At 39.9% G+C, this 22,924-nt stretch overlaps 3 protein-coding genes across 4 annotated transcripts; 2 read left to right on the top strand and 1 right to left on the bottom strand.

The window, feature by feature from the left end:
• Positions 1-656: 656 nt before the first annotated feature.
• Positions 657-5,235, top strand: ormdl2 (ORMDL sphingolipid biosynthesis regulator 2). Of its 2 annotated transcripts, none has more exons than XM_080470222.1 (4): positions 657-742; positions 1,724-1,897; positions 2,600-2,751; positions 3,506-5,235. In XM_080470222.1, exons 2-4 carry the CDS (start codon positions 1,724-1,726, stop codon positions 3,639-3,641), a joined length of 462 nt encoding a protein of 153 aa, XP_080326348.1. In that variant the 5' UTR covers positions 657-742; the 3' UTR covers positions 3,642-5,235. The 2 variants fall into 2 exon arrangements, with proteins under 2 accessions (XP_080326348.1, XP_080326347.1); XM_080470221.1 differs by having other exon boundaries at positions 709-1,267; positions 3,506-4,177.
• A 1,004-nt stretch (positions 5,236-6,239) lies between these two features.
• nemp1 (nuclear envelope integral membrane protein 1) lies at positions 6,240-10,658 on the bottom strand. Its single transcript, XM_080468852.1, has 9 exons — positions 10,528-10,658; positions 9,637-9,758; positions 9,323-9,539; positions 9,167-9,239; positions 8,974-9,067; positions 8,506-8,620; positions 7,926-8,151; positions 7,465-7,641; positions 6,240-6,942 (listed from the first exon to the last, which is right to left on the bottom strand). The coding sequence occupies exons 1-9, from the start codon at positions 10,634-10,636 to the stop codon at positions 6,780-6,782; spliced, it is 1,296 nt and encodes a 431-aa protein (XP_080324978.1). The 5' UTR covers positions 10,637-10,658; the 3' UTR covers positions 6,240-6,779.
• A 4,304-nt stretch (positions 10,659-14,962) lies between these two features.
• On the top strand, positions 14,963-22,924 carry cd63 (CD63 molecule). The gene is made up of 8 exons (XM_080469885.1): positions 14,963-15,202; positions 15,939-16,026; positions 18,789-18,977; positions 19,231-19,305; positions 19,384-19,482; positions 20,906-21,049; positions 22,214-22,297; positions 22,501-22,924. The coding sequence occupies exons 2-8, from the start codon at positions 15,961-15,963 to the stop codon at positions 22,564-22,566; spliced, it is 723 nt and encodes a 240-aa protein (XP_080326011.1). The 5' UTR covers positions 14,963-15,202; positions 15,939-15,960; the 3' UTR covers positions 22,567-22,924.

Here is a 22,924-nt window from a genome sequence, read left to right as displayed (position 1 = left end):
AAAAACAACATTTTCACAAGATTTTTTAACAGTATTTTTATTGGTTTTATAGACTAAATTAATGAAATAAACAGCAGGGTTAGGCAGTTCCATGTCAATGCACACAGTAACAGAGGAAAGTTACAATATGTACAGTAAAATAAACATTAACCAACTACAGAGTCCTGATTTATAAAAGTGTGCTTGCCCTCCCCTCCTCACACCCCAACTTGTCAAAACTAAACGAAGCCATATTTCGGGGTCAGGGGTCAGATCAGGACTTCCCAAGATTTTTGGAAGGAATAGCAGTTTGGATAAAGCCTATAACCTGTCCTGGCCCATTACACCCCGATGTCATATAGGGGTATAATAGGCCAGGTCAGGTTGACCCAGGCCTGGTTTCTTCATGTTGCACAACTGCATGTTGAAACCTCACAGGAACCACACCTGTATGGTGCTGACATTTTAGCAGCTGTAAGGGAATTAACAGTGAACTCAAAACTGTGGTTCACATTCATGTTTGGCGCGGACAGTGGTGGGAATTTCTTGGAGCTCTTCCCTGAAACTGGAGCACTTCACTTCTTTCCGGCTCACCTGTTCACCTGCAGCGGCCCGGAGGGCCGGGCGGGCAGAGCTGGAGCATCCCGAGGAGCCAGCCCACAAAACACTGCGAGGGCGGGGTTTAAGAGAAAAAGCGAGAGAGAGAGAGAGAGAGAGAAAAAAAAAAAAGGAATTTCCTGGTTTGCTACGACAACACAGGAAGGTAAAGTTCACTCCTGCGAAATGTGACGTTTAATACCTTCATATGTCATCTGGGCAGGGTTCGTTAGTCGCGGGTTAACAGGGGCGTAGACCCCGCCAGCGTCAATCTGTCGTCCACATTATAACTAACGCCACGTTCGCCCGTCAACCTGTAGATAGCAGTTAGCTTGTAGCTACCGAGCGTAATTTTACCTGTCGCTGTCCCTGTGTAGGCAGTTACGATTAAACGACCTCATATCGCTATGATATTCTTACAGCTTTATTGTTTTACTTTGGTTACGATGGAAAGTTGCAGCTAGTTTAATTAGCAGAGTGATGTAGGGATAGGAAGCGCGTGTTTTGTTGTCGGGTGTAACCCCGGCGGGTGGAGTTAGCAAAGACAAGAAGTTGAAATAAAGTATGACGAATTAACAAAAATCACATGAAAAATTGTTACGTGAAAGGAAAAGGCTGTGCTTTAAAGTGGGTCCAGGAATGGAAAGAGCGCTATTGTTGGAAGTACGATTCCGAAATCCCATACATTATTGTAAGTCATATGCTGACCGCAGTGGAAAACTAATGACATGTCGCATGTTTAACTAATAAAGTGCAGCACTGAATTTAATCCATCCGTCATTCTATCATACCGCTTCATACAATTCAGGGTCGCTGACACAAGCAATCACACACTCACATTCACACTTATGGGAGATAGAGAGTACTGAAGTACTCAAGAAAATCCATCCATGCACAGGAAGAACATGCACACTCCATACAGACAGGCCCGGTTCTGCCTCAAACCCGTGACTTTTCTCACTATACAGTTATCATTTGCAGTTTGTTTTAAAACCACACTAACCAGAAGAGAAATAGGTGCGCTTTTGTGTATTTGACTATACAGTTGTTGGGCTTTTCTTTCTTTCTGCATTGTGCACCAGTGCAGAGTGCTTGAGTTTATTTCCCTCGTACTCAGGGGGTATACTCATGCTCCTCTTTCTTCCAGATGAATGTGGGCGTAGCTCACAGTGAGGTGAACCCCAACACGCGGGTGATGAACAGCAGAGGGATCTGGCTCACCTATCTGCTGCTGACAGTGGTGCTGCACATCGTCCTGCTGAGTATCCCTTTCTTCACTGTGCCGCTCGTCTGGACGCTGACCAACGTCATCCACAACATGGTTTGTAATGTTGACCATTTGGATTGTGGTTTTTCTTTTTCCGGGCCCCACCAATTTTACAGACTTGTTTTGTGTTTTTCTTGCACAATGATCCATTATGTAAAAAACAAACATAGTCCACATGAGAAAAGTTGTCAGTTGTTAGGTAATGTCTTAAAGTGAGAGTGAGATTATTCAGGTGGCGGCTGAGTTTAGAGTAAGTTGGCAAATGGAAGTCAGGAAATCAAGTCAAGTTAGAAGAATAATTTTTGATAATCATGTTAGCAAACTAAATAACCATTCACAGTCAACCTATCAATCAATGAACCAACCAACCGATTAGAAAAACTATGAGCAGATTTGTCATTCAAGAAAAAGGAACTCCTCAGTCCCAATACATTTATTAAAAGCAGATGCAATGATTTGTAAATCTCTTAACGTCGTACTTTGTTCAGAATAGAATGTAAACGATGCGTCGCATTTTGAAACTGAGACTTTTCATGAAAAGGATTTGCTAATTTTGAATTCATGTTAAGAAATGTGTTTCTTTTGTTTCTCTCATGACACAAACTGATTATCTTTAGTTGGGGACTTTGTAGTCTGTATGTCTGGGATGTTTTTTTTTTATATCAATGACTCAACAACTTACTGACTGACTGTGAAAATGTTTGTTTTTGTGTGACATGTTGTGTGTCTGTGCTGTGCGGCATCCCCCCCTTGCAGGTCATGTACCTGTTTCTTCACACAGTGAAGGGGACTCCCTTCGAAACACCAGACCAGGGCAAAGCCCGTCTGCTCACACACTGGGAACAAATGGACTATGGTGTCCAATTCACATCTTCGCGCAAATTCCTCACCATCTCACCCATCGTACTGTGAGTCCCTTTGTGTTCAGCATCAGCTTCATGAGTTCCACTTTCATTTCGGCAACCGGCTCAGCATCTGTCTGGTTAGCACAGCGGTTTGATGAATTTAGTGTGTTGGTGGTGAAACTCATGCAAATCTTTAATGAGACCTTCAGTCTCTTTTGTGAACCGTGTGCAGGTCACATAGTTTGCATTATCAGGCTGCCCGAAAATCTGTTGTGAAGATGGTCGACTGTTGGATTGACATTTCTAACCAGCGGCGGTAGAAACTGTCAGCCGTGTCGTTTTAAATCAGCAACCCTTGATTCTTTCTTATTAAGTGGATGCGACAATCCACCATTGTTTTGAATATGACCCTTCTAATACCACATTTTGTTGTAAAGAAGTGGTTAAAACAATATAGTCCATACCCTGACGTTTTATGGTTGAAATGAAACTGTATGACCCCGAGCACGGCCCGACTGCATTTAGCATCAAACGTCAAAATCACAAGATCCAACTACTGAAGTCAACTAGTCCGTTTTGTTGTAAAGCTGCAGAGCTGCTGTCTCTTCTTGTCTTTCACAATTACTTACCTTCGTTATACAGAATAGACCTTTTTTCTATTTCTTTCATAAATGTTACCTTAACTTTACAGATTTTCGGGCATCTGAACTCATTGATAAACTGTCAGCAGAAGATGGAGGAGTAAACTACTTTTCCTGTATGTTCGGGTCTTGAGCTTAAATCGGTGTGTATCCTGATGCCCTCATCTCTTTTGCAGGTATATTCTCGCCAGTTTCTACACAAAATACGACCCGACACATTTCGTCATCAACACAAGTTCCCTCCTCAGCGTCCTCCTTCCAAAGCTGCCTCAGTTTCACGGAGTACGGATATTTGGGATCAACAAATACTGAAGGAGCTGAGTGAAATACTGGATTTTAAAACACCAACTTGGACTTTTAGTTTTCTGTTTCTGCTGAACTTTTTAATTTTATTTTCAAAGTTGATCAAATGGAAATCGGTTTTGTTTTAGCTGCACGGACTCGGCGGACACTTCCGTCAACGTTACTTCTCAAGCTGCGTTCCGCGGCCTGGAAAAGGTGACTGCACTGCTGCTGTTACAGCAAAGTAATTATGTTCTTTACTGATGTTCCTGATGTAAAAGCCAGAAGATTTAGTTCTCGTTTTTTGAGAAAAGGCAATTGCACTGCTTACAAGCGTGACGTTTAACTATTCTCTCTGACATCATTTTCTTTGTTACGAACTGTGCTGGCTCCAAATCTGCAGAGCTGAGTGTCTGTGGGTTGTGTCTTTATTGATGCCTCCTTTTTTTTTCTCTCTCTCTCTCTCTCTTGCATGCTTTTTCTCTTAATTTACTATGAAGGAATTACATGCAGCATGCAATAACACGCCTCCAATAAACACCTTGTCATCATACATGTCTTGATTCAAAAGCTCTGTGTCCGCATTTTTTAATTCCACTTTGTCCGGGATAGGAACTAGTCAAAGGAGGTCTTCGGGATTAAGCTGATCATTGACCGGATAGTTTTCAGGCTGTGGGAAAATCCCCTCACTTTACATGAAGCAGCCATGAGGGGGCTGTTACAGTGTTTGCTATATGCTTAGATATTGAAGGGATTCTCCCGCCTTCCACAGCTGGGAATGCAGCGCCGGGAGCTTTTCCTCTTTTGGACGCCTGCTTTGGGGAAGTAGTTCTAAGGAAACGCAGGCGGAATGTGAGTGCGGTCTCACTGTTGATTATGCGAACCAGAGCTTGGGAAACATGCAAATAACAGCACGCCGGATCAGTTGTTTAATGCGCGTCCTGCAATTGACGGTAATATTGTGCAGCGGCGTTGCTTCCTGCCCTGACGTGTGTTGGCGGGACGGAGGCATAATGTAAAGTAGTGGAATGCATAGAGGATCACGGTTTAAATGTCACCACGTCCCAGAGTAAACAGATAGGGTTAAATGAAACTAGAGTGGGAGAGGGAAGATGAATGCGGTGTTGTTTTCTTTAATGTATACTGAAAGCTGCTTGATTTGAGATAACACCATCTGGGTTGAACAACAAATTAGGTCATTCGCTGCAGTTTTTCCCCCCCATTTCTGCTTTCGTTTTTAATTTCATGTGAACTTTGCAAACTCTGCTGGGCGACACAAAGTGTGTCATTGTGTCAGATGTATTCAGAACGGATGCTTTTTTTTTTTTTTTTTTTTAAATGCTCACTGATTTACATGGACACCATCGAAGGTGTGTGGCACAATTTTTTTTCCAATGCCAAAGCTTCACATCCTGTTAACTGAAGGTCACATATTTTCGGTTGGAATGGAGAAAACCACGACAAATCACCCGGGAGAATTTAGTTGTTGTACCTGAGCTGTTGTCATAACAAAACAATCACAAAACTTTCTTCTTTATAAACTGTCAACTCGGTGCTGCCTCATTCAGCTCAGTCGGTAAATGTAGATTGTGTCCCTGTTGTCAAGAATAAAAACCTCCAAACTAGTTTATGACAAACCTATGAGAGTATATATATATATCACACGTTTTGGGACGATTTTAGGAATTCATTTGGAAATTCTGAGCATTTTCACTTAGTTTTTGGTTCTAAGACTTTAATACAAAGCATCCAAATTCTCAACTGCTTAATCCAACTCTGGGCAAAAGCAGCAAAGATGAGGGCTCATTGATTACTCTTGGGCTCATCATCTTCACCTCAATTTTAACAACAGCAGCAGCAGCATCAGAAGGCTCTGGATATTTAAGTATGTAGCAGTTTTCAAAACGTGACCTCTTTTGGTTTGTTCCATTTCTTGCTGCAACACAATGCAAATGTAGTCTGCATCCCCTTTGCGATCATACTGTCACTCTTTATGTATTTATAATGCATAACAGTCCTATTTTTCGTTGGTATGCATCACAAATCCCCGACAACTTTTCATAGAGAAAAAGGTTTTGCCCCATTGTAGTTTGTCTTGAGAGACTGTTACGTGACCTAGTATAAACGCTGAATAGTTTAGAACGGCTGCTCTGAAACGGATAGCCCCGTGACTAATTCCCTATTAATGAAACGTGCACCTCATGATCTGATCACAAACCTTTCTGCTCGGTCTGGAATGCAAGCAATTATTATTACTACATCGCTTTCTCTTACTGTGCAAATTGCTGCATTTGTACGGCCTAATCGTGCTCAAACTCTGGTAGAAATGTGCACATACTGTTTTAGAAGTGGCAAAAAAAAATAAATATATATATTTTATGGTCATTGAGCATGTGGCTGGCAAAATGGCTCCATAGCGCCCCCTACACTGTTTTCACGTTTGTGACATCCAGTGGAGGACCGTCAGGGCATCTTTAACTCTTGTATCGCATATACTTTTTATTCTTTAGTTTATAATCACTTTTTTTGTTGTTTTTACTCTCATTTCCATCTAGTTTGTTGACGTCAAGCACTTTTTTTTTTGCATCTTTGGTCAAATCCGTTCAATACCAATGAAGTTACTGAGTCTCAAAAATATATATTTTTTTATTCAAAAATAATGTGAAACACATTCACCAATATCCATTAAACGAAATGTGTGAAAACAAACAAGCACGCACACTGGTTCTCCTTTGCTTGGCAAATCATCATTTGTAAATCAGTGTTGTGCCTGGATGTCGTCACTGCAGCGGCTCTTAAATACAACATGCTTTGAAAACACAAACCCTTGACCCTTCTACACTAGACTCACGACAACTGGAACACAAAAAGAATGGTCTCAGCCACCAAGCTCCAAAGTTTTAACCCTTGTTTCAAAATAAATCTTTGTCATGTAACAGGAAAAGCAAAAATTACGACCTCCCCTTGCGCCTTCGGCTGTCAGTTTTGTTTTTTTGTTTGTTTTTCAGAATACCTCTTTGATTCTGGAGAATTTGGGATTGTTTTTTCTCCTTTTAATTCATTCTACGGCATTCCCTCGGTGAGTCTGTGCTGACGTGCTTTCACACCACCTCTCAGAGGTTAGAGCAACAATCTCTGCTTTTAAAAACCCTCCCTCGCAGCCTGATCTCACTCCGGCTTCACAAATTGTTTGATGTCGTCTTCACTCTCATCGTCGTCGGTGTCAAAAAATTCATTTTCAAAATAAGATCCTCCAAAGCCGTACTCCTGTGCGTGGACGGACACCTCGTTTGACAACAAGTGGGGTGAGCCTTCGATGAAATCAGCAAACCTGTGTGTCATCGGGAGAATGTCAGGATCAGAAGTACGTCGTCACGGATATTCACAGGAGGAACATACTCAAATCAGTTTGTTATTTCAGTCTGTGTGATTTTTTTTATCCTCCGTGAAATTCAATTGATTATTTTTGAAATATCGTTCAATAGAAAAATTCCATTTCAATGTTGCAGTAAAAAAGAAAAACATGAAATCAACTGGAAATATAAATGAACCATGCAGACATTTCTTAATCAAGTAATCAACCTCTTAAACCGAACAAGCGTTTATATATTTAGGATGATACCGGTGAAAATACACTGTAATGCACCTGAAGGGTGTCTAACTAATGGTTAAATCAGTTTGGTTGCTAAAATCCAAGAATGTTTGATTTCATATTTTTCTCTTAACCAGTGTCAAACAACCACATCGATCTGATTCAAACATATCTACAAGTGACACGCCAGTGTATCTCTGTTACTGCCAGTCACACTTGCAGGAATTCAAAGAAAAAGGAAAATTGTCATTTCAAAGTGACCTTTTTGGAGACTGAAGTCTGGACACGGTCTTCCATGGGCTGAACTCTGGGCTGTTACATTGTTTCCGCAGTTCATCCAAAGCGCGGCGGGTTTCTTCCTCCGCCTCCTTCTGGTACTCCTCCTCAGTCAGCAGGCGACGCGGCTCCGGCTTCCACCGCACGTACTGCCTCATCTTCCTGCAAAGCAAAACAAATAGTACAATTTAAAGAAATCCTAATTGTACAAATTTAACTTGTCAGCAGCAGAGTGTATATGACTATTTGTCGCTTTGATTTAATGTTCCCTCACAATGATCAAAGTGGCAAATCCCTGATTTTCAGTATCAAACCTGAAACAGAAACTGTGTCTCATCAGTAAATACATGTAACCAGGTACTTGATTTGATTTAAAATCTACATTGTGGTTCACAGCTTGCCGGTACTCTTACGCCACCTTGTGTTGGTTATTTTGAAACACATACCTATATGCAGCAAACGCCATGAGCACTGGGTACTCCAGATATTTGGCGATCACAGCTGCCACCATCAGAGTGAAGGCAACATGTTGGATTTGAATTCCTAAATAAATCAGCAGCAGACCAAACAGCTGCAGCGTCCAGGACAGGATATTAATGCTCTTCTGGTCAACCAGGGGGCCGTAACGATAACACACTGCAAAACTGATGAACCCCACCACTGCTACATAACCTGGAAGACACAAATACTGACTTAGATCCTGCAAATTAACAAGTGAGCATGCAGATTTTATCTTGGCAAGATTAGCGTTGTGTTTACATGCATATTTCTGGCTTTCAGGCCCGAATACATGTCATCCTCTCTTATGGGTCGAATCAGATGGTTTATGAAGAGTCAGGTGTTATTTTAAATGCGGATCAGCAAATGCATTTTATTACTTACTAATTCATTAAGTAAATCCTTCATTACAAGATGCTTTTTGATCTACTATGTGATCTGTAATTTACTATCAACAGAGCACTGCTTTGGTCTGTTTCTATAAAGTTCCAATGACGACAATGTTCATGTTCACAAAGCAGTTGGTACCTAATGCTGCGTGCCAGTGCTCCTGCAAAATGATGCTGAGGTTCTTAAAAACAAGCTGGATGGTGTAGATGGAAAAAGACCAGCCCCCTACGATCAAAACATAAAAGGGACTTTTCTGTGGAGGAAGCAAACACAAACAATGCCGTCAAACCTTGGAGCAAAGAAATTCAACCCACATAACTGAAGTTAGTTATAATATAGACTAAGAACCAAAAGTAAGGAAATCTATGTTTGGTAGACTGATTCTTCTTGTTATGAAAATGCTTCAGTGAAAACAAATCTTCAACTGTTAGGAAGTCAGATTAATCCCTTTTGAATGGTGCCGCATTTAAAGGTGATTATATTAATTGCGCCCATAATAAACTGTCCAAATCAAGATTTAAGATTACCAATGATTTGGCACTTACTGCAAAGAAGCAGTGTTAAAACAAAGAAATTACTTCCTGTTTGTGTGAAATAGGACATTACCTTAGGCATAAAGCGTCCCAGGATGAAAAAGAGGATGATAAGAGAGGCGATCATGCCTGTGCCCATACCAGCAGAGTAGAAAAAAGCCTGACTCCTTCAAAAAAATGAAAAATACATAGTTAATAGTTGTCATAATCCGTTAGGAATCTCCTATTATAACATGAGTTGATTATGAAAAAAAGAGAGAAATTACCTGCTGAGTGAGTCAGCAAAGAAAAACAACAAACCCCCAGCAAGGAACACCAAGAACAGATAGACATCAAACTCTGCAAAAAAGTCAAGAATAACAGTTGTGTCCATGTAATATCTGTAATTCACCGGCAATTACTTAATTTGTTTTCCCACTCACTGCGAAGCAACTTGACAGTGTACAATGTTTTTCCAGCAGGATCGACCTTGAAGCAGATCTTCTTCTTGTACAGGTTGACATTAATGGTGGTTTCATTGTGCTTCTCGCGTAACAGGCTCTGAAACCATCCCAAAATGCTGAAGTGATCCAGCTGCTGCAGCTCCTCCTCGCCCTCCACGGTCACCAGCTTGAACACACTTGTGCTCCACACTTTGACCTGTCAGGAACCCTGCATTATTACAAAGCTGAACAACACTAGTCCATCGTATTATATTAATTCATTTTCATGTGTGGGGAATATTACTGAGACTTACCTGGATTCTTGTCCATGTTTGCCTCCAGGTTGGCACAACAGAATTTTTGTAACAGAATGGGTAGGGTCCCGATACGGTAATTTCCTCTCCATCCCGCAGATCAAGTATTGAATGTTTGTTTTCTGCATTTTACAAAAGACATGCGGATTATAGGTTTGCTTCACATCTTGTTAACTTCTGACATTGATTGTTCTGCAACACATTTAAGATACAGTTTCTGAAAATCACTCACTTGTCAAACAAACAAATTCTTATTGACACCCACAGTTCATAAATAATCATCAACATCTTGTAGCTCAACGCTCACAATTCATTACATTCAAACACAAGTTTATGTTCACAATGGGATATGTTTAATGCCTGAAAACGTGCTGTCATTGGAGTATTATTGCTGAATGCAGGCCATCCATGTAAAACCTGGATGAAATATCAAAAAAACCCTAACGAAATACAAAAGTTCTTAAAACGGCCAACCCAAACTAAATCCTTCAGGTATCAATGGTATTGACTTTTTCGTGAGTGTTTGGTTTATAAACAGCCAGACATCGAGTGGGGATAGACTGAGGATCATTAGGCTCACAAGTTTCCAGTTTCATAGTTTAATAATTAGTCATAACATGAGGGCGGGGCAGCTCGAGACTTGTCCAAACTTAGTAAACGTTCTACAAGTAAACAAATGAAATCTGATCTGTTTCTACTAAGAAACAAACACCAACTGGCAGTAAGAGAGCTGCAGGGGTTTCACAAAGTGCAGAAACTGACGCTAATGAAGAATCCGATGGAGTTTCACTGCATCAAACACAAGCTAACTTGAATTAGCTCGGGTAACACTTGTCTTGAAATGAACGTCTAAAAAAACTTCAGGGGACTGTTTCTGCTTCCGCTTCTTACCAGTATGCTGGTGTGAGGCTCGAGGTAAACAGGTAAGGAGCACAGAGAAGAGCATGAGTTGAACACTTGCTGAGAGGTAGCAGGTTGTCATTTTCATGCATCCCGCCATGGTCGTTTCACCATATCCCTCTTCGAACAACTTCTAGTTCCGCCCCTTCCGGGTCAGGGTGTTCCGTTCAGCCAATCACATCTCAGACATCGTGTACGTAGCTGTTCATCACGTGGTGGGACGTCATCCCTTGCGTAATCAAGTGTCACCGCCATATTGGTTGGGTGGCTTCACTCTTCGCTCGCACGATAGCCCAGAGGAGTCGATGTCGTATTTTGTAGAAAAAACTTGAGAGAAAACTGAAGAGAGCCAAGCAGTGGACCTTTCGCAGCATTTTCGTGATTACTTGAAATGGTGATTTGTATTTGATGTCCCAAACACCTGTGAGCATCCTGGGTCTGGTCATTAAAATCTCTTTCTTGCTTTCTGTAACTGTTTTTCACATTCTCACATATACACTTTTCACATGTTACAAATAAATAAATAAATAAATGAATGAATGAATGAATGAATGAATGAATGAATGAATGAATGAATGAATGAATGAATGAATGAATGAACGGGGGACCCATCCAAGATGGCTGATACGGCAGCGTCAGGTCCAATGAGGTAAAGTATCAATCAATAAATGGTAGAAAAAGTAATCCAGAATTTTCTAAAGCCAGGTATGCATCAAATAATATTTTGTTTAACCAAAATTTCAAATGCAAAACTTCTCCATATTATTGAATTAAGAGAAAAACAAGATATATAGATAAATATAGAAATATAGAAATTAAGTTGAAACGAAAAAAGAAACCTCAGAATAATCAATATATGATAATTAAATGATGAAAAGTTGTTGGACTTTTTTTGGGGGAAGGGGCAGGGAGTGGTTATATTATTGCATTTCATTGTATGAGCCTGCAGTAAATGTGTTTTCCGAAGCAATAAACCTTCATGGTTATGCAAACCAAACAAGTCCCAGTTTGAAATTGGTGGAGTGAGTAAATATGCAGACAGATATGAAGATAGATACAAACTTAATGTATTTGTCATGAAGGGTTCACTTACCTGTATTTGTCCAATAAAACATGGTAATGGGTGTGTCTTTAGTTCATTATTGATTAGAAATCTTTCACATTTTTTCATGAATAAAGCAAGACACTAGACCAAAGTGACAGCTGAGCATCTCCTGTAGTTTAACCCTATCTTGTGGACATCAGAGAGATCCTTCTTTGGAAGACACCCACAGACCGTGTTGACATTTTTCACAGCATATACTGTTCAATGTCATAGCACAGAGAGACAAGCAAAACATATTAGCTGAATGTTGCATCTTGTATGTTTAAATTGCCCTAACTCCACAGTCTTCGCTTAAGCTCCATATAGAGATTTCTACACAGTAAAGCCTTTAATGGAAACTGTATTAGTGGATGTTTGTAGTAACACCCATGTCCTGCTTTGGCAAGCCTGAATGTCTGCAATGAAAACCAACTAATTATTCTCGTGTGTAAAATTTGATAATCACACTTCTGGTGTCTAAGACCTTCCTAACAGTATTCACATCCATCTGTCTTTTATTCTTTTTTCAAAATACTGTCACGGGGCACTCGAGCCAAACCCAGCTGACTATGGGCGAAGGCAGGGCACATCCTGGAAAGTCCAGCAGTTCAACACAGTAAAAACACTCTGTCTGTCTGTCTGCCTCTTTCTCTCCCTCTCTCTCTCTCTCTCTCTCTCTCTCTCTCTCTCTCTCTCTCTCTCTCTCTCTCTCTCTCTCTCTCTTTCCTTTCTTACTTCCGTATTGGTTTCATTATTAGCAAGATGAACATGCTCCCACAGTACTTCAGACTAATACACCACCCACTTTAGTTTGGGTAATTAAATAATTCTTTATTGAGAGAAGCTTTTTGGAAATGCATGCCTCTGCTCTTTCAGGGTGTGATGTCTCATACATTGTGAATTGCTCTTTTTTTAGTTTGAATCATAATAATCTAGTTTTAATGTGTCCAGTAATTACCGTGGGAATGGACGTAAGACTGACACCTGATTAAAAGCAGGAGGTGGTGTTTGTCTTAAAGTGCCTCCTGCATGTGGCAGAGAGGTTGAATCCTCACACATGTCACACTACTCACTGCCTTACTGGAGCATGTGGTGCACACAGCATTACCTTTGGCCATAAAGCCTAACCACATGACGATGCATTTCAGCTCTTTTATCACTGTGCTACAGCTGCTCACTAAGTTCTGGGTTTTTAAAAAAATCTTTTCTACCTGTAATGCCAAGTCTGATTAAAAGGTAAATAAAGATTTAGATGATACCCGCTGAAAATTTACAACAAGGTAACATTCAGATGATAATCTTAACAGTAACATGAAAGTATAAAAGACTAGTTGAAGTCAGACTACATCTGCTTTGTAAAACCAAATTAAGCACAGTTGATCAATCCCCCACACAGATGGTTGTTTTTTACCCGATGAATACACAGTTTACACTTCGGTCAGCTGAGGAGAATATTTGTGTTAGTGTCAGAATAATATATCATTACGACAGTGAGCATATGGAGCATATAATTGGAAATTAAATAGAAAACAGTGCAAACATAGAACTAGTCTTGTATGATATAAATGTACGTCACTTGATATTTCGTTTGAGTGGTGAAAAGAGTTCACACTATCAGCATGTGAGTGTCAATACTAAATTCTTCCATAGCAAGACTTGTGACTTTTACCACATGATCCTATGTCTGTAACAAATTCACTTAATGGAGGACCACTCTCTCAGGATAATTTGCTTCTGAAAGAAAACAAACCCACTTTAAATAATTATTTTAAATCTAACTTAACATACAGTCAACCTGAATGCGTGTGAGGTTACACACCAAAACTCTGCCGTTTGAATTCTTATGAAATAGTGTGCAAAGAAAAGAGGAAATATTTGAAAAGGGTTTTCTTTCTGCGAAACAACTTGTGACAGATTGTCATATCCTGGTTATGCAATCACCAATAATAATCATTCTGCCTTACTTTATTAATATCAGTGAACTCACTATTGTTTATGTTGATTATGGACCATAACAAAGCTGCAATAATGTAGTTTCTGTATGAGCCTACATTTGTAACCTTGAGTTTATTATAAGACATGCACTATTTATTAAGGAAAACTGTGAAACACAACTTTCATAGTTGTTAATGTTTTACATCCATTATTTGTCCACGTTACCACATACTAAAAGTTTCTGGAAAATCTGGCACAAATGTCATTATTGCCAATCAGACAAATGAACTTCCTAGACAATCACAGATATATAAATACTTTAAAATATGAATGTGTATTGATTAACACTGTAAAACGTCTAGTGTTCGAGATTCAGACAGATTTATTCTCTATAGACAGTAGCACTCAGATTAAGTTAAAAAAGAAAATGTTGGTAATGAGGTTATGCCCAATAGTTATTTTTTGAAGGGGCCTCCCCCTATGAATTTAAACCAGGGGTGCCAAACACGTGTTAGTCCAGGGGCTGCATACAGCCCAATTTCATCTTGAGTGGGCCTGACCTTTAAATTTAAAGGTATTTTTTCTTTTTTTTGGCGCAGATTATACATGATAAAAATACTTTTGGTTTTTTCAGATGACCAAACATTTACGACAAAAAATGAATACAGTCTCATCATAAAGTCAATTTTAATGATGCCTTCTGGTGTAAAATATTTCCAACTGTCCAAAAACTTCAGCAATAGCTAGATTATGCATGTTTTCACAATCCGCTAATGCTCACAATGCTACCGCTAACGATGCAAATGATACTAATGCTAATTATGCTAATGCTAAATCTCACCCTGTCAAGCATGGTTTTGAGGCTAATGCTAATTTGCTATCTTTCATGGCAACATCACCAATATCTCAGCTCAGGTGTCAGTAGTGTGTTCCCTCATTTTATGAAACATTTCTAAAAAAACTAAGTTTTCTTTAAATTTTTCATAATTTGCTTGGTGGTTTGGGTCGGATGTTTGGTGCCTTATGTTTGATATTGGGTTTTGAAATAATTGGTTTAAAATTGAAAATTAGACGTAATGATGTGGCAGTTTTTATGTAAGAACAGTATGCACTAGTTCACAAACTCTGAAAAAGTTTGAAAATAACGTGGCTTATTTTTTTGGTCTTGGACAACTGGCAACAAGACCCATTTATTTGATCAGACCGAAACATGGAAAACTGAACAACAGGTTAGGAGGCAGAAAACTGAAATGTCCCTTTGAGAGTTAATGAGTTTCGTGCTTTCTTAACCCGGAATCAAACAAATGGTAATCCTGTGTGATTCTTCTGCCTATATACACCAAACTCATGCTCACATGTTTACCCTGAATGCTCGACGTGGTCGGAAAAAGTGATGTAATTAACGGAGAGTCTGTGAATGCATCACAGCAGTGGTTGTTGGGTGGCCGCGACTTGTGTGTGCGTGTGTGTGTGCGTGTGCGTGTGCGTGTGCGTGTATGTGTGTGGCGGGGGGGACGTCGAGGAGGCGGAGGAATCAGGAGCTGACGAAGGAAGCAGAGCCACAAACAGCCCAAACTTTGTCCAAAACTTGCCCACGAAGCCGACGTCGCCTCCGAACGCAGGATTTAAAACTCTTCTCCTGAAAAGGTAAGGCTCCCAAACACCGCTGAAATCGCTTTTCCCTCCATTATTTTCTCAAAATTTTCTCCTCAAGGTAATTGTAATTTGATCGATAGGAACGTTTAACGGTCGTTACGCGCACCAAAAAAAAAAAGAAGAAAAAGTTAAGATGTTTTCTGCTTTTTGACAACTTTTTAATGTAAATTGGTTGCTTTTGGTAGTGTTTATGCAACACTAACTTCATAGTCGCCGTGACTAATGCGGTAATTTGGTGGTAGTTGATGTAATTTGGCCCGTGACAAAGCTCGTATTGTTGCTAGCCGTTATTAACGGTTCAAGACGAAGCCTAAAAGGCTCTTATTTGTCTTTATAAAAGGGCACTTTTATGCTTCATATATGTCCCAGACCTGTCCAGATTCACAACACATTGACATTTCAGTTTTTAAAATTTGATATTCGCGTGGTCCCATTTTGTGGGTCTTCTTAACGTTCAACAGTTTCTATGTGCTTTTACCCAAACAATAAAAAATAGATAAATAAAATGACTTTATGTGGCTCTCTGTCTGACATAAAAAGTCACGATTTTACAGCTTTTGCTTTTTATTATACTTTAATGTTTGTGTGAATGAGGGATTTACTGGAAATGAGTCAGAACTTCCACTGTGCTGCTGCTCATATTACAGCTGATGTAATGTGCGTATAATTCAGCTTTAAAATAAAGAGTGGAAAACATGCAATTTAAAGTTTTTCTGTGTTTTCATAGAGGAAGTTGATTCTCTCCAGTCATGGCCGTGGAAGGGGGGATGAAATGTGTCAAATACCTGGTCTTCTTTTTCAACTTAATCTTCTGGGTAAGTAAAAGGCCAACCCTCCCAACCTATATGTGTTTTCTATTTAAAAACAGGCTAACGTGGCTATGGAAAGCACCTAAAAACTATGTTGTTATGGAGGATTGAAGAGTAAATGTGTTGGGAGTAAAGAAGCCCAGCTTATGATATCTTTGGGTGATTTGTGTTATCAGGCCAACAAGCTTATCATGTTCATCTGTCTGTAATGTTTATGGCTGGGCCTGTTTTAAGGTATTTATCCTGCTTACCAGCCTTGTGACTTCAAACAGCAACCTGGCCCTTCTTGCCCCGTTGCTTAGGTTAATAAAAGTATGTAACCAGCACCGTAATCACCTGACATTTGAGGATTCTGTCTCTTTATTCTTTGCCAAATCCTTTCAGATGATCTCCCAGGTTTGTGTATTTCCACAATAAAATGCTGGACATGGTGTTATGCTTCCTGGATTGGCAGTGTTTGAGGTTTTGTCATGTGCGTTTAAAGGTGTTAGAGTGAGAGGACGTGGGAGGGGGGTGAATCTCATGACCAGATTTCTGAGTGTAACGGGATCATGTGACTCATCCAGATCAACACCTTTTCCCTCACTTGTGGACACAATGCCAGTTAAGGCCTCAAAGTTCGGCCACTTTTGGTTAGCAGTCATGCCACATGGGACAGGAGTAAGTAAGGATGACAAAGCTGCTCTGGTAGTGCTTCACTTTCCGACCACCGATTCGACATGTGCCAACAGTGTACAAATAATTATTGATTTAAGTTGCTATGTAATGTCATTCTTAGTGCAGTTCAGTTTTACTTATTTATTCATTTGAACAGTTTGCAACGATCACACACTCTTGACTATTGTATTGTTTATCATCTGTGTACACACCAGCGATCACAAGAGAGGCATTGCCGTTAGACAGGTATTATAGTGAGTTGAAAGCAGTCATTAGATGTTTTTAAGGTGTCAATTCATGTTCTTCACTTTTGTGCTTATAAACCGTAAACAGTAATTTTATGCAAGCTCATAGCACACTTTAATACAGTAATGAGATTCAAGTGTGTGAAACATTTGAACACAGTTTTCATCACACTACAGATGCAAATAAAGTAGTTGTATATCTTGTTAAAAGAATCATTAGTAAACATCCTTCACCGTTTCCTATTGTCTGTGCTGTCTTACTATCTCAGAAGTCTTATTTTATTGAACCAACAGTATGAAGAGTTGTGAGTTATTAGAGTAGTGTTTGGCCAAAATTCAAACAAAGAAGCTTAGAAAATATTTATTTTAGCATGTTTTCCATTTCATTGCTCTATGTTATATTGTTTAAGTTAACTAAATACAACATCTGAGAAAGTGATGTATTTTTCTAAAGTCACTGATGTATGAATTTGTTCATTGCTTCTGATCGAGGAGTAAGCTTAGCAGTAAAGACACTTTTTGTTAACTGCTGAATTTCATGATCAGTCATTTTGACACTGTTTAGTCCTATTGCATTATGGTCCTTGTGTCAGGAAACTGTATAACGTAACAACTGTATTGTGAAATGTTTTAAGTCAATGTGGGAAATAAATGAATACACTTATGATTTAGACATCCGAAGAAGTAGATCAACATAGAAAGTAGTTGCTTTGTTCTGGGATTTATGTGACCATCTTCACTCTGTTCGCCTGCTGCTTTATATCTTGTGTCGTCAGCCACTAGTCACCTATTTGAATCATACTCAAATATTTACATTGGCGTCAACGACAAGAGGTTTTCAGCAGCAGCTGGAGCGACACACAGTTTTACATAAAGGAGGATGATAATGTGTCACACGAACATGAATTCCACAAAACTTTTCATACGGACTTAAACAAAATGTAATTGTTGTATTACTTTTTAAAATAAGTTATTAATAATCTACATACGACGACATACGCAAACTGTCACTTGTCACTCAATTGTCCATTACAAAATCAAAGTTGAATTCATCTTGTTACGTCTGTTTTTTAATAGTATCTAAAGAATTATGAAAGTGTTTATACAAATCTAATCTTTCACTCTGAACTTATGCAATAGGACGAAAAAGTAAAATTATATCTTGAAATTAGTTGTCAGAGATGTCAGAGGTTTTGTTTACTTGGTAACAAACAAAAATGATTACCTTCACAAATAATTGCCTAAAATAGCCCAAAATAAAAACCGACATTTGAGAAGTAATTTCATAAAATCAGGAGTGCAAGAGTGACAAGTCAATATCAGAATAATAGTCACAAATCCTTTTTGTCTTTATTTCAGCTCAACTGGCCTCTGACTGCACAATACGTCAGTCTGTATTTACCCTCAGAGCAGTCAACGTAAAGGGAATGCCGTCTTTAGATGTTTGCATAAGAACTAGTTGATCCTCGAGGCTCATGTTCAAACAGCTCATCTATACAATGTTTGTGAAAGATCCAATGAGCTGCTTGAGCTCATCCACCCACAATCTGACTCATGAATATCCGCTTATCATTTAATCATACCACAGATATTCTGAGGAAATGAAACATGTCCTTATTTAGTAATTATGAACTGATCATGGGACTGTGTGTGTGATTGTGTTTGTCCTGTGCTGAACTGTTGTCCTGGTTGTACCCTACCTTTTACCCAGTGTTGACTGTAATAGTCTCGGATCATTACAATCGCACAGTCTAATCATGAAATCATATGTTGTCTAGCCTAAGATCATAAAAACAAACGCATAATAAAAACAGGAAATTGGCAGATTAATTCTACATTAAACAACACCTTTTTGTGTTTCTGCAGCTATGTGGCCTGGCACTGATTGTTGTGGGAATCTTGGTGCAAGTGTCTCTGCACAGCACTTTCAAGATCAAAGATGTATCAGCGTCAGGAGCTCCCATCATCCTGATTGGAGTCGGTGTGGTGATTTTCTTTGTCGCTTTCTTCGGCTGCTGTGGAGCCTGGAAGGAGAACTACTGCATGGTCACTATGGTAATGCTAGCACACAGTATCTAATAAGTGGTGATTTAGCCGTGGTAATATTTCAAAATATTTTGCAGTTTAAGAAAAATAAATGTGTGTCACAGATAAAAATCTGTTGGTCAGTAAATGAACAGTATCGAATATGTTCTTTTAAATCAAGAGCTTTAATTGCATTAAGTACTGCTCAATTCTCAATATCAGGAAGGACTCTAATCTAAGCGTTGCACTCAGTCTGTAACAAAAAAGTTTCTTCTTCCCACAGTTTGCCATTCTCCTGTCACTGATCATCCTTGTTGAGATTGCAGCAGCGATCGCCGGGTACATTTTCAGGAACAAAGTGAGTAGAACTTTGAACTATTCTGTGTAGTTCACAGTAAACCAGCTGGACCATTCTGACTTTGTCTCTCCCGTGTAGGTGTCAGCCATCGTCCACGATAGTCTCACTGAGATGATTGACAATTACAAGAACAGCACGCAGGACTTCAAAACTTCAGTGGACAAATTGCAGGAGGATGTAAGTCCAGCATTATCTAGCTGACTCATGGATTGCTTATTCTGACAACACCCTCTCATAACACTGCAGCATCCTGTTGGCCGGTCCTGCATGACACCACTGTTTGCACTAGTTATTGACCTAAGTTATATCCTCTTACTCGAGGGTCGGCAACCTGCAGCTCTGGAGCCACACGCGTCTCTTTGGTCGCGCTGCTGCAGCTCCCTCTGGTGAACTGTGTGGAGGAGGAATGACTCTTGACGAAAGTCCTTCACTTTTTCAGGCTTACTGCCGCAGACTGCATCAGTTAGTCACTTTACATTGAATAATCAGGATCTAGGCTCCTGGGTCGGAAAGCAGAAATGGCATTTAACTCGATTAGAAGTATTTCAAACAGCCTGGAGAAGTAGTTTGTTAATCTGTGAAAAATCTCTTCCCAAAACTCGGACTGCCTACTGTTCCTCCTTAATGAAAGAAAACAATGACAAAATTCTCACTATGAGGGATAAAATTAAAGACTCACTGCCCAAAGCTGTCGCAGACCAATCAGCCACATTTCCACATTTGTCAATAGAACCTCATTTACAGTAATCCAGCTTCCACCCTATAGACCTCTGAGTTATCCTCCATCGTGGCTTCATCTAAACCAACAACTTGCCTGTTCGATCCAATTTCGTATAAAACTAAAGACATTTTCCCCCGATTAGTACATCAGTACTAGATCAGATCAACCTACCTCTAATAACAGGATTTGTAACACAATCCTTTAGGTTGCTGTTGTTAAACCTCTTCTTAAAAAAACCCACCCTTGACCCAGGTGTTTTAGCAAATGACAGGCTGATATCTAACCTTCCCCTTATTACCAAAATCCTAGAAAAGGTGGTTGCAAGTGAGCTATGTGACCATTTATGCTAAAATGACCTATTTGAGTCTTTCCAGTCAGGTTTTAGAGCTCATCATAGCACAGAGACAGCACTGGTCAAAGTTACAAATGATCTTCTCTTGGCCTCAGACAAAGGACTGGTCTCTGTTCTGGTCCTATTAGATCTCAGTGCTGCATTTGATACAATTGATCAAAACATCCTATTACAGAGATGAGAACATATCATCGGGCTTAAAGGTACAGCACTAAATTGGTTTCGATCATACACACAAATCTATTTATCTATGAAACCAGGTGATACTAATCGACTTGCTAAACTAGAAGCTTGTCTTGAAGACATAAAGGCTGGGATGAGCTGTAGTTTTCTGCTTCTGAACTTGGATAACATTCGAATTATATTTGGCCCCAAAAATCTGAGAGAGAAATTATCTAAAGTTATAGTAACACTGGGTGATAGAGTGTTGAAGGTTGCCGACCCCTGGTCTTACTGAATATGTCAAGAGACTTGCAGCAGCTACATATGTTTTTAATGTTTTGCTTTTGTTTCATCTCCATTTCCAGCTTAAGTGTTGCGGTGTGAACAGTTCTGCTGACTGGAGAGACTTCGGCCCTGATGGAAACTCGGTGCCTGACTCGTGCTGCCTCAATGTCTCTACAAACTGTGGAAAAGGGTTCATGACAGACGCCTCCAAAGTGCACGTGCAGGTAAATCTTCCCATGTTGTTGCCTACAGTGATGACCAACGTGAGATTTAGATACATTTCTCAGTATTTCGTGTTTTTATCATTGTGGAATGAGTAATCTACACAACATTTCCACTAGTTCAAACTTAGCCTTACTCGACTTGACTCTATTCACTATTGATGCTTTCCCACCACATGTTAGTCCCCGCCTCCTGGTACTTTCATGGTACCTGCGCACCTGAGAATTGAAGTGAGCCAAGTCCAGTAGAAAATGTGACATCGGCAAACGGCAGGCGCCGATGAGTCAGGAGAGCGTCTTATTCACCCCGTCATTTATTTTTAAACCTGATCACAACAAAAACGCTCACTAACAGATAGATGCACAGAAATAAACCCAGTGGAGCAGCAACGACATGCAGGCATTTGTTTGTCTGGTGGCCGACCAGAGGATTCAGGAGCTCGACGGAGCGACCCGCTACGAGTATCGGGAGGTCTCCGAGCCGCGGTGTTTTGGATTAGCTGGCTTCCCTGTTAACTGGTGACCGGCTTCCTCCAGCGTCCTCTTTTCACAGCAGATTTTAAAAACCCGACCAAAATCTGTAGCTGTCCTGGCAAACGTCATTTAACCGCATTTCCATTGAAGTTTAAAGTATTGTACCGTTTGTTTGTCTTGTTTTGCTGCTACTAACGGCTGGTGGGAGGTCCCATAACTCCGCCCACGCCGTGGTCTTACTGCATTTAATGGAAAACGACTGAGGCTTAGGCGAGGCGAGTAAGGCTGGGTAGGAGCTAGTGGAAAAGTGTCATAACTTTGTGAGGTGACAGGATGTCAATGACAAATTAATTGATTACACTCCTGCGCTTGTGTGCTGGGATAAAGAAAATGGTAGTTAAATAAATACAAGTACTTGGCTTGTTATTTAAGTACCAGCTACAAATGAAAGACGTCATGATTGTTTCTTTTACTCTGTTTCTGTTTGAACATATGCAGTATGTATTCAGGTTTGGTCCGGCTTATAAGACAAAACATTTCCTCCTTTTTGTCACCTGAAAACTAAGTCTGCAGAACTTCATACAATGAAGACGTCACTGTGTACAAAAGACAAGTGTAGAAGTGCAATGAGGAGGGCGGCTGATCTCAACCTGCAAAGTGTGACATTTGGTTAAACTTCCTTTTCTCTCCTAGGGCTGCAGTAAGGCAGTGGAGGCTTTGCTGCAGAAAAACATAATGTGGGTGATAGTGGCAGCTCTGGTTATCGCCTTCCTGCAGGTATGTAATATGAGTCAACAAATGACTGGAAATGCAGTGCAACAAACCGTCTTCTCACACTTATCTTTGTGTCTAAATAGCCTATTTAAACATTTCTTTTAATGTGTTGATATTTTTCATCTTGTTTTCTGTGATGTAACCTGTAGATAACCTGGTAGGTATTGCAGGATGACTGATAGCTCTGCTCTCTCTCTGACTTTCAGATAATGGGCATCGTGTTCGCCTGCTTGTTGATGAGAGGCATTCGCAGCGGCTATGAAGTGATGTGATTCAGAGCCGAGTAACAGTTGGGTCTTAATGTTGCGCTTTTTGGGAGCTTTATTTGCATATTGGTTATAAGTTCATCTAATACTCCACTTGTAATACAGAGAACAATGTTTTTCATTTAGTGATTTGGAATTTAGTTCCTAGGTTAGTGGTATCTCCTCTTCGATACTGTATACGTAGCAATGGAAAGTGGGAGGAAAAGTTCGTGTTCAGTGCAATGTTAGTGAAAGCTCTTGGTTATGAAGAAATTTAACACCCTATTCTGCTTTTACCAGTTTGAGGCTCTTGATCCGTTTTGGTGTTAAATTTGTGTTTTGATCGTTTCCAGTTTCTGTTTTTATTAAAGATTCTTTAAAAGTA

This window comes from Lipophrys pholis (assembly GCF_963383615.2).
Source record: "Lipophrys pholis genome assembly, chromosome: 8".
Taxonomy (NCBI): Eukaryota; Metazoa; Chordata; class Actinopteri; order Blenniiformes; family Blenniidae; genus Lipophrys; species Lipophrys pholis.
The sequence above is the reverse complement of the archived record's forward strand: the minus strand, read 5'-3'. Positions and strand labels throughout refer to the sequence as shown.